Here is a 13,056-nt window from a genome sequence, read left to right as displayed (position 1 = left end):
TTATTGACAGAATAACAGTAGTAACGTCATGCAATCAAAGGCATATAAGCTTGATTCATTTTTAGATTAAATGGACTTAAAAATAAAACCATCTACTACCAGTAGTGATTAAAATGATGAGAAAGTGAAAAATTCAGAAAGTTCTTTGTATAAAACCAGAAGGCAGAGAAAATTAAGCATAATCATAATTTGTGAAACTCTATAAACAAAGGTTTCAGCCACTTCTAAATATACAATACTGATAATAGTTGAAAATGTAAATTAATCCCTTTGAAATATGCCAGATCATTTGGTTCTTCTTAACAAGGCCTGCCCTGAGGAGAAAGTACTTTACCAGGGCCCTAACTGCCTGCTGGGATCTGGGGTTTTAACAGAGTCTAACCTCCTCGAGGCGGAGAAGGCAATGGCACCCCACTCCAGTACTCTTGCCTGGAAAATCCCATCGACGGAGGAGCCTGGTAGGCTGCAGTCCATGGGGTCGCTAAGAGTTGGACACGACTGAGCGACTTCACTTTCACTTTTCACTTTCATGCATTGGAGAAGGAAATGGCAAGCCACTCCAGTGTTCTTGCCTGGAGAATCCCAGGGACGGGGGAGCCTGGTGGGCTGCCGTCTCTGGGGTCGCACAGAGTCAGACACGACTGAAGCAACTTAGCAGCAGCAGCAGCAGCAACCTACTCGAGAAAAGGAAAATATCCAGTTTCAACGAGTTCCAGACTTCTGTGTAGGGGAGGGAGAAACCCAACTTCAGCTCCCTCTAGCCATCCTGTCTACTTAATGAGGGAAAAGAAAATTGAGAAGCCTTCATAGTCCAGAGATACAGGCTCACCAAAAGACTTAGACTTAATTATAGGACTATACAATACTTTCCTTTCCCCCACACATTACCAATACTTTACTAAAGGCCTAGTTACCTTAATTCCTTTTACCCAGATATCATGTCCACCTTTCAATTAAAATTTAAAAGATGTACTGACAGAAAAAATCACTGTTTAAAGAGAAGAAACATCAGAACCAGAGTCAGGCATGGCACGAATGTTCGAATTATCAGACCAGGAATTATTAAAATCTATGATATGCTAAGGGCTTTAGTGGTAACTTAGACAACAGCAAAGAACAGAGGGATAATGTAATAAGCAAAGAGATGGAAATCCTAAGAACAAATCAACAGTAATGGTAGCGATCAAGAACAATATAATGGAAAATGAAGAATTTTCTCTAAGTGGCTCATTAGCAGACTGGGAATAACTGAGGCAAGAATCTCTGAGTGCCAGGCTAGGATGATGGAAACTTTTGAAACTGAAAAATAATTTCTTTCAAATGTGAAACAATATGATTGAAATTAATCTGATAGACATTTAGAAAACTACCATATACATTGTTAAGTTTCTCAGAGAAAAGAACTATTTAGGTATCAGTTTTGAAAAGAACTGACATCCATTTTTAATATTAAATTATCACTAAAGCTTATATTCTCAGAATTCAAACACATACATGTAGTTTTGGATAATTTCAATGTAATATAAAATGTACAAAAAATGCAGCACTAAAATCAGGTACTATAATAAATTGGTTCTTCCTATATGAAATGCATAAATTAACTACTAGGTATTCTATTCTCTATTGTCAACACATTCTACTTTGATTTTTCAACTTAGGAACAATGATATTAGAAAATAATAGGATCTGATATATGGGATAAACTATCTTTCTACACAGTTTAATTGCAATATAAGTCTCTTTTATTATAAAAATCATTAATTTTTTTCAATATAAGAATCATTAGTAATTGAAATGCTAGGTTCACTCATAGCTTTCATCTAGGTATGAATGACTTATCCCTATTTTCCTATCTCAGAGTAAATTTCTTAAAACTAATTCACTATATTTAACAGATAAGATCACATATCTTCTATGGCCATACATTATTCAAACCCTAATGATCATCTATGTCACGCATGTATGAAATACATATAATACACATTTGAAACCAATGTTTGGCATCTGAGAAAGTTTTCTAATCTCTGTCATAGTTAATATAAAATGCAGCTTACTATCCAATAGCACTTTTTCTTCCTCCTAATATTCAGTTTTCTCTTAAAACTTTGTTAAAGCTTACTTTACTGTTGAAAGGGAAATTGGATTTTGAATACTGCAGTGCATAAATCTGTGTCCATTCAACCTTGTAAACTAGATCTGATCTATATGCATACAGTAGTAGCCCAAAGAGGAGAGTGGGGAAAAAAATCCAGAACAAGCAAATATTTCATTACCTCACTAAAAATATTACTATAAATAAAAATAAATGGTGAAAATATTTCAGGTGAGTCAATAAAATGCTTAAAAAATCTAATTTTTCCATCCACATTAAGTATATATAATTTTAGGTTTAAATTGTATACTATTTTATGGAATTATATTATAAAATACTATGCTTTAACTATCAGGTTTTATTAAGTATGTATACCTTTAATAGCCATAATGTGGCTACCCAAAAACATTACCTTTTCAATTACAGTATTAAAACAAAAAAGCCACATGGCTATTAAAGTTTAAGAAGTATCAAATATAACTACTAAGTCTCAAGGAAAACAATATAAGGTTTTAATCATGAAAGCTTTTTTATTTTTCTGGTTAATAGCAGTTACTTTTTATTAGTAAGAGTTAATATTGAGACAAGATGCCCCAATATGACAAACTCCTACTGTTGTGTGGCACTGAACAGGGACTGATATATAAAGGATATTAAGGATTTGAATGTCAAATTTAACTAATATACCCTCTTATTGTATTCCTTTTCATCTACAGTTTTATTTATTTGTTAAAAATAAATTGAGTAAATAAAAGCATCAAAGAACAGGAGTAAACCTGAGAGTTAATGTGTCAAGAAAATTTATATAATTTTATTTCATACATTTTCAGATTATGAGAACTCACGAGATACATATTTTTTAATTGCTTATTTTGTACAAAGTTATTGCATGAGCTATGTCTTTTGTGTTTCTTTTCTCTTTTTAGCATTTAAATAACATGACTTCTTAAAAACTGTCTCCCTCTCAGGAGACTTTCAAATTGAAATAGCTCCTTCAGTTTTGCACATAGTAAAATGTAGTGTTAACCAATTATTAGTTACTAATAGAAAATAGAAAATCCAGGGCATCTGCCTATACTTAATATTTGTGAAAACACTTTGATTGTATTCAGGTAACTTATATAGTGCTGCACAAAATTTTTTATTCATGTAGCATTCTTTCACTGATTATCATGGCACTCTGTTAGCTACTCTACCAGATCATCATTTTATCACCTTAGTGTAGTATACTGACAGACAAAGGATAGAAAGGACATTTACAGGATAAAATTATTAACAGATTTTAATTATGTAGATATAAAACACTTAACATCAGACAGTGAGAGCTCAGTGTTAAGAATTATAATCACTGGTTCCCCAATTCACTGATGTATTCCTTCTTTTCTAAAACCAAGCTCTATTCTCTATATAAATACAAGTATTCAATTTCCCTCTGTTCTCAACATATCAATAAAGCCTATATTTTGAACATTATTTCTTAACAATTTTCCAAGTTGTCTTTCACTTCCAAATAGTTATATTATTGTCTTAAACAAAAGAAAGTTTCAATAATTTTTGACTGTTCAAGAAAATTCAGAAAGTTTCTACTTTTATTTCTACTTACTGGGTTTGAGATACACAATATAGAAATCAATTCAGACACTGAAATTCAAAGTCTTCTACGATATAGCTAGACAAAAAGTACATTCTTGAGAAACGTTTTTTATTGCTAATGATGGAGAGACTATTTAAATATACTTAAATACATGAATGTGGAAATACATTTAATAAGAACAGGACTCAATAAAGAAGTATGAAGATTAAAAGTACTATACACGAACTTAGGTTCTCAAATCCCTGATCCCAAACAGCCTGGGACATGCTACTCTGATTTCACAGAATTACAAAGTACAGAACTGGAAAGGATATTTAGGATGGCCTGATTCACCCCCTTTCCTTTTGTCATGAGGCTTCTGATTTCAGAAGTTGAGAGTATTCAGGATCACATGGTGCAAGATGGCAACTAGAACTGAGATCCCTTGGCTCCTAGCTGAATGCAGCTTATCCTGGTTGTAAATTAAAATGGTAATATTTCCACAGCATTACTAGAATTCTGGGGACTGCCTTCTAAACCAGTTTATAAGTAACAGAGGAAACATGTCACACTGCTTCATATTGTCACTTTATATTTTAAAAAGCTTATGTAAATGGCTTCCCTGGTAGCTCATCTGGTAAAGAATCCACCTCCAATTCAGGAGACTCCACTTGGATCCCTGGTCTGGAAGATCCCCTGAATAAGGGATAGGCAACTACTCCAGTATTCTTGGGCTTTCCTTGTGGCTCAACTGGTACAGAATCCACCCACAATGCAGGAGACCTGGGTTTGATTCCTGGATTGGGAAGATCCCCTGGAGAAGGGAACAGCTACCAACTCCAGTATTCTGGCCTGGAGAATTCCATGGGCTATATAGTCCATGGGGTGGCAAAAGGGCAGACACGACTGAGCAGCTTTCACTCACTATCCACCACATCTCTTCCCTTCAGACACACAAAATATTCTTCAGTTCAGTTCAGTTCAGTCGATCAGTCATGTCCAACTCTTTGCGAACCCATGAAATCACAGCACGCCAGGCCTCCCTGTCCATCACCAACTCCTGGAGTTCACTCAAACTCACGTCCATAGAGTCGGTGAAGCCATCCAGCCATCTCATCATCTGTCGTCCCCTTCTCCTCCTGCCCTCAATCCCTCCCAGCATCAGAGTCTTTTCCAATGAGTCAACTCTTCCCATGAGGTGGCCAAAGTACTGGAGTTTCAGCTTTAGCATCATTCCTTCCAAAGAACACCCAGGACTGATTTCCTTCAGAATGGACTGGTTGGATCTCCTCACAGTCCAAGGGACTCTCAAGAGTCTTCTCCAACACCACAGTTCAAAAACATCAATTCTTTGGTGCTCAGCTTTCTTCACAGTCCAACTCTCACATCCATACATGACCACAGGAAAAACCATAGCCTTGACTAGACGGACCTTTGCTGGCAAAGTAATGTCCCTGCTTTTGAATATGCTATCTAGGTTGGACATAACTTTCCTTCCAAGGAGTAAGCATCTTTTAATTTCATGGCTGCAATCACCATCTGCGGTGATTTTGGAGCCCCAAAAATAAAGTCTGACACTGTTTCCACTGTTTACCCATCTATTTCTCATGAAGTGGTGGGACCGGATGCCATGATCTTCATTTTCTGAATGTTGAGCGTTAAGCCAACTTTTTCACTCTCCTCTTTCACTTTCATCAAGAGGCTTTTTAGTTCCTCTTCACTTTCTGCCATAAGGGTGGTGTCAGCTGCATATCTGAGGTTATTGATATTTCTCCCGGCAATCTTGATTCCAGCTTCTGCTTCAACCAGTGCAACGTTTCTCATGATGTACTCTGCATAGAAGTTAAATAAGCAGGGTGACAATATACAGCCTTGACGTACTCCTTTTCCTATTTGGAACCTAATGCACACATTTAAGAATAGTGTGCCTGTCTTCAAGTCATTTTCTTTTCCTAAAAGGTGCTTCTACCCTCTCTTCCAGCCCACCTGTGATTCCTTCAATGTATAAGAAAGAGCTGATATGTTACTGATATGTTACTTCCTACAACCAATTTTTCTTGACCAGAATTCATTCCTCCCTTTATTATTCTTTCACAAAACAATACTGAGTATTATCTCAAGATATTCTCATTGGCAATAATACTGTGAAGACATTATTTCTAAACTTCCAAAGAGTACCTAACTCCAAGAATGTAAAATAGCAACTTGTTAAATGGAATTCAGGACATGACTTTTTTAAAAGTATATTTCAATACTGGCAAAAATGAGTTGACAAGCATTTCAGAATAAATATATTTTCTTTTCATTTTTGAAAGCCTAAAGAATCATTTGCTTGAGATTACTCACCTATTTTTCATATCTGCTAACCAACGGTGCTTAAGTTTTACTCAAATAACCTGAAATGGTTTTCTTTACAGGCACAAAATGAATGCCTACTACTGTAACTACATCAGTCAGTATGTTACTATGGGTAAAATGGGCATTTTAAGTTAAAAAAAAAAAGAATAAAAAATAAAACCAGTATGAGTTAATTTACTAAGTCACATATTTTATATGATTTCTAATGTAAATCATACATGATATGATTTCAAAAATATTTCTTAGTTAATTTCTTTAAATGAAGAAAATCTTATCAATTTAAAAGTTATTTCTAGGAAATACTTCATTCAGAAAAACACCAGATATGCTTTATGTCAAAAGATTGTCAAATACATCATCTAGTTGTCTTCACATATTTGTAAAACCAACTTAAGTAGCATCTCTGAGAAAAGGCAACTTTAGTTAAAATGGCCATTCAAATTACCATGGCTCAAAGTTTTTCCACCCTTTCTACTTATCTACTCACTTGTTTTAACCTATAAATAGCACCAAGTAAAGCTCTATTCATGCACAATGCCGAGCTCGATGACACTCAAGCTGGAATCAAGATTGCCAGGAGAAATATCAATAACCTCAGATACACAGGTGACAACATCCTAATGGCAGAAAGTGAAGAAGAACTAAAGAGCCTCTTGATGAAAGTGAAAGAGTGAAAAAGTTGGCTTAAAACTCAACATTCAGAAAACGAAGATCATGGCATCTGGTCCCATCACTTCCTGGCAAATGGATGGGGAAACAGTGGAAACAGTCAGAAACTTTTATATTTTGAGGCTCCAATATCACTGCAGATGGTGACTGAAGGCATGAAATTAGGACATTTTTTTCCTTGGAGGAAAAGTTATGACCAATCTAGACAGCATATTCAAAAGCAGAGACATTACTTTGCCAACAAAGGCCCATCTAGTCAAAGCTATGGTTTTTCCAGTAGTCATGTATGTATGTGAGAGTTGGACTATAAAGAAAGCTGAGTGCTGAAGAATTGATGCTTTTGAACTGTGGTGTTGGAGAAGACTTTTGAGAGTCCCTTGGACTGCACAGAGATCAAACCAGTCAATCCTAAAGGAAATTGGTCCTGAATAGTCATTGGAAGACTGATGTTGAAGCTGAAACTCCAATATTTTGGCCACCTGATGTGAAGAACCAACTCACTGGAAAAGACCCTGATGGTGGGAAAGACTGAAGGCGGGAGGACAAGGGGACATCAGAGGATGAGATGGTAGGATGGCATCACCAAAGTGATGGACATGAGTTTGAGCAAGCTCCGGGAGTTGGGGATGGACAAGGGAAGCCTGGCATGCTGTAGTCCATGGGGTCGCAGAGAGTCGGACACGACTGATCGACTGGACTGAAAGCTCTATTCTTGTCAGTAACCTATTCTCTTCCTTAAAAGAGAAACTTAAGTTGTGTATTTTCTTTAAAATTTACTAATGTCGTCTATCCATTTTACTATTTCCCTTGATTCACCTTTATTTTATCTAATTCATGAAGGTTTGTCCATATCTCTTACAAAATATTTCCATGTGCTCCAATTTTCAAGAAATCCTACCACTGACATTGTCCATATATGCATTATTATCTGGGTGATAATCTAAAAGTAATATAGCTTATCCCATCAGTGATATCCCAAGGTAATAGAGTATTCAGTTTACTTTTTAATGTCTGAATCCTTGTATTACTTTTCCCTCTGTAGTCTATATGTATTGGTCATTGTCCTTTATCTTTACTTGGCAGAATCTTAAATAAAAAGCAGTGAGCTGTGAAATGACCACAGATACATGTGAAGATTAAAATATGTTTGGCTTAGAAATTTTGCTGAATTACTTCCTCGCTCTGTGACCATGTAGAAGTTATTTAATGTACTTCAGGTTCACACTTTCAATAGAGAAAATTTATACTTGATTTCTAGGACTCATGTGAGTAAAGTGCTTTGAACAAAGCCTAGCATGTGGTAAATGCTCAATGAATTTTTAACCATCTTTTCCTTTGCTACCTTACTCTATCATATTTATTTTCTACTGTAGTTTTTTCCTTTTTCTTTCTCTCTTTGCCTGCTCATTCTTGGTTGGCGCCCAAAATGCACATTTCAGTTTAGCAGTATATTTATCAAGGGGATAAAAAAATCTGAATCAATTATGCAAATAGCACATGTAAGTAACTGGCTTTTCATAGTTTCCAATCCTCCTCTGTTTGCAGGGCCATCATAAGTATACAGGCACTAGAGTCAGAAATAATGCAGCATGTATTGAAGTACATCACTCACTACCTGGCCTATAAATTCTTGGTATTTTTTTTTCCTTATTCTCCTTAATACTGGGTTTCTCCCACAGGGAAATGGAACTAAGACAAACCTCATAGGGCCATTGTGAAAAATAAAAGGATAAAATTCTCAGAGCAGTGTCTGGCAAACAGAAAACTATGAAGTAAGCATAATTTTTCAGACAACTCTGCCCTCTCTTTATATAATAAACCAGACACAGAAAATTCCTAATTCATAACACCTATGACAAAATCATTACAAGAATGATAGTAGTAAGTTTATTTGTAACTCTGTAAGTCCCTATGTCTCCTGGTTACCACTTTGCATTAAGAAATGCAGCCCTGTGATCAAGCCAAACACACTCACCAGAGCAGGGGCACAACTCCTGCTGTTTCTCATATGATTCTTTGGCTATGATTACATAAAATCAGTGATAGTATGACTGCTAACATTGTCATTTTATTCAGAAAATGAAAATGTGGGGCTTATAGACTACTTAATCATTTGTAAGTCTTTATAAGTTACTTCATCTACTGAGAAAAATATATATATCTTGGAAAGATATTCTGGAAAAGAAGCTTTATTCACTTCAAAGTAACTGTGATTAATATACTAACTACATTCAGTGAATACTGATGTATATTCATTTTCATGAAAATAAGATAATGAAGGTACAAGCATAATCTTAGTTTAAAAGACACATTCTCAGAAATGGCTTGACAAGAACTCTATTAGATTAAAACTTCAGAAACAATAAAAACACAGGCTATAAACAAACAAATCTAAAGAAACAAAAAACCTGTTAAACATAGAAAGATTAAACTCTTACAGGAATTTTTATTTGAAAATAAAAATTTAATGAATGACTGTTGAATAACTCCTGACATAAGGGTCAAACTCAAATAGCATTATTCTAAGAATTCTAAAAACAAAAAAAATTAGGTCAACTTCTCTCAGATTTAAATGTATAAATATAACAGAAAAAAGCAATGTAGAATAGTATCAGGGAGAATGTAATGAATGAGAAAAATACAATTCCTAAGAAAAGGAACAAAAGCTAATACAAGTATATCTAGAAACAACTGCCTCCATTGTTGAAGATTTGTTTAAACAGACAAAATCAAGGTAAAAAGCATCACAAATCACCCTTTTATTTTAGCTTGAAATAAAAAAATGTAGAAATAAACTGAATGTGAAAATGAGGCAAAATATATCAAAACATGTAAAAAGTCAAGTACAGCCATAGCTAAAATGATGTCAATACCCGCAAAACTGTACTTAGTAAATTATACATCCTTATAAGCCCTTCAAAAGCAACTACACTCTGCTAACAAAAATCTAACCAAAATGTTCCTTTTTGAAAAGTTCAAAAGATAGATACTACTTTAGAAGATTCATATTTCCTAATGAACACCAAATGGCATCTGTAAAATTGACTTACGATAATCTAAAGTTATTTATATACAAATATTCAATGAGGTTACCAAATTTAACATATACATAGGAAACATTTATTTTTAAAGAAAATATTTATATGGGCACTATTCTAATACTACTATATATAAACAATATATTAAAGAACAATTACTAATTTAGAAGAAAGCATTTTTATATATCATTCCACTGATTACCAGTTCTAATTGTATTTTAATCTTTTCCATAGGATTTAAGTTTTATGCTGAAATTCATACTTAAAACATTGAACAATTTTAACTATTATAATACAGCCTAAAAACCCAGCAGAATAACAATTTTGAAAGATATTTAAACTTACCCCATTTAATGGATATGTTTTCCATCCTAGCTCTCCCAGCACAGTTGTTGTATCAAGCAACACAACTGGAATCAAATAAACAACAAAAAAAATTCTTGCATGAACTTCTTAATTGACGTAAATAGAAACTAGTTATTTAAATCACTATCAACTACCTTTACTATTATTCTTTGAATTAGCTTTAATAAGTTGCATGACAGGTAAAATTATTTATAAATACTAAAGCTTAATATATAATAATAATAGTGAAAGTGAAAATGAAAGTCGCTCAGTTGTGTCTGACTCTTTGTGACCCCAGGGACTATACAGTCCATGGAATTCTCCAGGCCAGAATACTGGAGTGGGTAGCTGTTTCCTTCTCCAGGGGATCTTCCCAACCCAGGGATCAAACCCAGGTCTCCCGCATTTCTGGTGGATTCTTTATCAGCTGAGCCACTAGGTAAATATAAAATGAATGTGGCAGTTATACATTAATTTTAAAATAAGAAACGTGTGCTTAACAACACTAAATGAAATGGAATAACATAACTAACACAGTCATTTTTAGTAAAAATGATAAATGTTGGAAGAGGTAGGCAAGAATACAACCACCAGATGACCTATAAGCAGGACCTGACCAATGGATGGGAGGCTCTTGAGCTCCTCACCTGTCCTTAGAATGTACACTCTTCCTATCATTCCCTCTGTTCTAAGGGCAGAGCCTTGAGAGGGTAAGGTGCTGCTGAAACTATCTGTATTGTGCATATGACTAAACCCTGTTGAGACCTCTAGGACTCTGGTGGTCAAGGGGTAGAGGCCTATTTGTTTGGCAGCTGCACAAAACAAGTCTTGTACATATAAGACTACTTATTAAACCTGCCACCTACCAATCTGGAGTGATCTGCTCCTTCCTTTGCTCTGTCCTTGCCCCATGTGAGTCCGGGGCCACTTTGCAGACCAATGGTGAAATGACTACCTTTCTTTCCCTCTCATTTATAAAAATAGTCTCTTTTTTTACCATATTAAAGAAAGAAAAAATTTAAAGCAGGTCTGTATATTTTCCTTCTGTGTTGTCTTGTATATGACTGGCAACTCATTTTGAATAAACTCATATCTTTAAAGCATGGATTACATTTTTATTGTATGTGCTAGTATACTTACTGCTAAAGGAAGTAAAAGCCAAAACAAAAAACATATACCTTTTTCCCTGACCAAAAGTAACTCATAATCTGGTTGGGAAGACATAAAAACAAATAATCAGGACATATTCTCTTAAACTCTAAAATTGTAGACTACACAATAGCTTAACAATTAAATTGGGCTAAGTCTGAATGGATATGAGAGTTGGGCCTTAAAGAAGGTTGAGCACCCAAGAATTGATGCTTTCAAACTGTGATGCTGGAGAAGACCCTTGAGAGTCACTTGGACTGCAAGGAGATCAAACCAATCAATCCTAAAGGAAGTCAACTCTGAATATTAATTGAAAGGACTGGTGCTAAAGCTGAAGCTCCAATACTTTGGCCACTTGAGGCAAAGAACTGATTCACTGGAAAAGACACTGATGCTGGGAAAAAGTGAAGGCGGGAGGAGAAAGGGACAACAGAGGATGAGATGGTTGGATGGCATCATCAACACAGTAGATATAAGTTTGAGCAAATTCTGGGAAATAGTGAAGGATGGGGAAGCCTGGCATGCTGCGGTCCATGGGGTTTCAGAGTCAGACATGACTTAGCAGCTGAACAACAACAACAAAAAGGCTGGCATGGAGGTCTGAGATGATTTCATAAAGGAAATGCAATTTGGTCTGGGCTATGATGAAGGGTTCTTTAATCACATGTGCTGAGAAACAAATTTATTTTAGAATACCTTCTATAAAGTTACTGAGCTATAACTAAATTAGTTCTCAGTTGCTGGAGTGGGAAGTAGGAGTGGAAAATATTTAGGGGAATTAAGAGAACAGGAATGAGTCTAGAAAGATAAATGGAGATCAATTGGGGAGTATTTTGGTAGTGTTTCCACCAAGTTAATGTGCTCAGTTCAGTCGCTCAGTTGTGTCCGACTCTTTGCGGCCCCATTGACTACAGCACGCCAGGCTTCCCTGTCCATCACCAACACCTGGAGCTTGCTCAAACTCATGTCCATCGAGTCAGTAATACCATACAACCATCTCATCCTCTGTTGTCCCCTTCTCCTCCTGTCTTCAGTCTTTCCCAGCATCAGGGTCTTTTCCAATGAGTCAGTTCTTCACATCAGGTGGCCAAAGTATTGGGAGTTTCAGCTTCACATACGACCCATATTTTTAACTTCTATCACCAAATCCTCAGTAAGGTCATGGACCAAACAGTAAGAAACAGTGCTTTGGTATCTCAAGTTTTATTTTATCTAGCTAAGAAAGTGGAGGGTTTTTAGTAGTTTAAAAAGGTGCCATTGGAAATGTGTTATTTCGCATCTGTTGCTTGGTGTTTATGGTAAGGATTCTGTGATTTTTTTTATTTGAATGACTGTATACTTTATTGATTTTTATTATGAAACCCTGCTTAAAGTTCTAGGATAAACTCTACATGCTCATTGCAGAATATTCTTCCAATATATTCACTAAGCATATATTTGTAAAACTGAGCTGCAATCATTTAATTAATTTTAATTATGCAAAATTCTCAAATACTTTAAAATGTGGAGAAAACAGTACAATTAACTCTCATTGTATTAATTACCCTGCCTCAATTGTTACAAACCTATAGCCAATCTTATTTCATCTATACTTGCATATCTACTCTTACTGCAAGATTTCTTTGAAGCAAATTTTAGTAATCATCTAATTTCATCTGTAAAAATTTCAGTATTTATATATAAGATAAAGATTCCTCTTAATATAGCTATAATATCTTGATCCATTACTATAAATAGTATGTATTAATTAATATCATCAAATATCCAGTCAGTGTTCAATATTCCTATGGTCCCAACTTATTTTAACAGAAAATCAAGATCTAAATAAGTCC

The 13,056-nt window shown here is 35.1% G+C and overlaps 1 protein-coding gene across 1 annotated transcript in view; it reads right to left on the bottom strand.

The window, feature by feature from the left end:
- Positions 1-13,056, bottom strand: part of EPHA6 (EPH receptor A6) — a 1,039,321-nt gene that overhangs the window by 931,336 nt on the left and 94,929 nt on the right. The window contains exon 2 of the mRNA XM_025282417.3: positions 10,076-10,140. Within this exon, the coding sequence (XP_025138202.1) occupies positions 10,076-10,140 (65 nt within the window). The remainder of the gene's footprint in view (positions 1-10,075; positions 10,141-13,056) is intronic.

The sequence above is a fragment of the Bubalus bubalis genome, chromosome 1, assembly GCF_019923935.1.
Source record: "Bubalus bubalis isolate 160015118507 breed Murrah chromosome 1, NDDB_SH_1, whole genome shotgun sequence".
NCBI classification, from domain to species: Eukaryota; Metazoa; Chordata; class Mammalia; order Artiodactyla; family Bovidae; genus Bubalus; species Bubalus bubalis.
The sequence above is the reverse complement of the archived record's forward strand: the minus strand, read 5'-3'. Positions and strand labels throughout refer to the sequence as shown.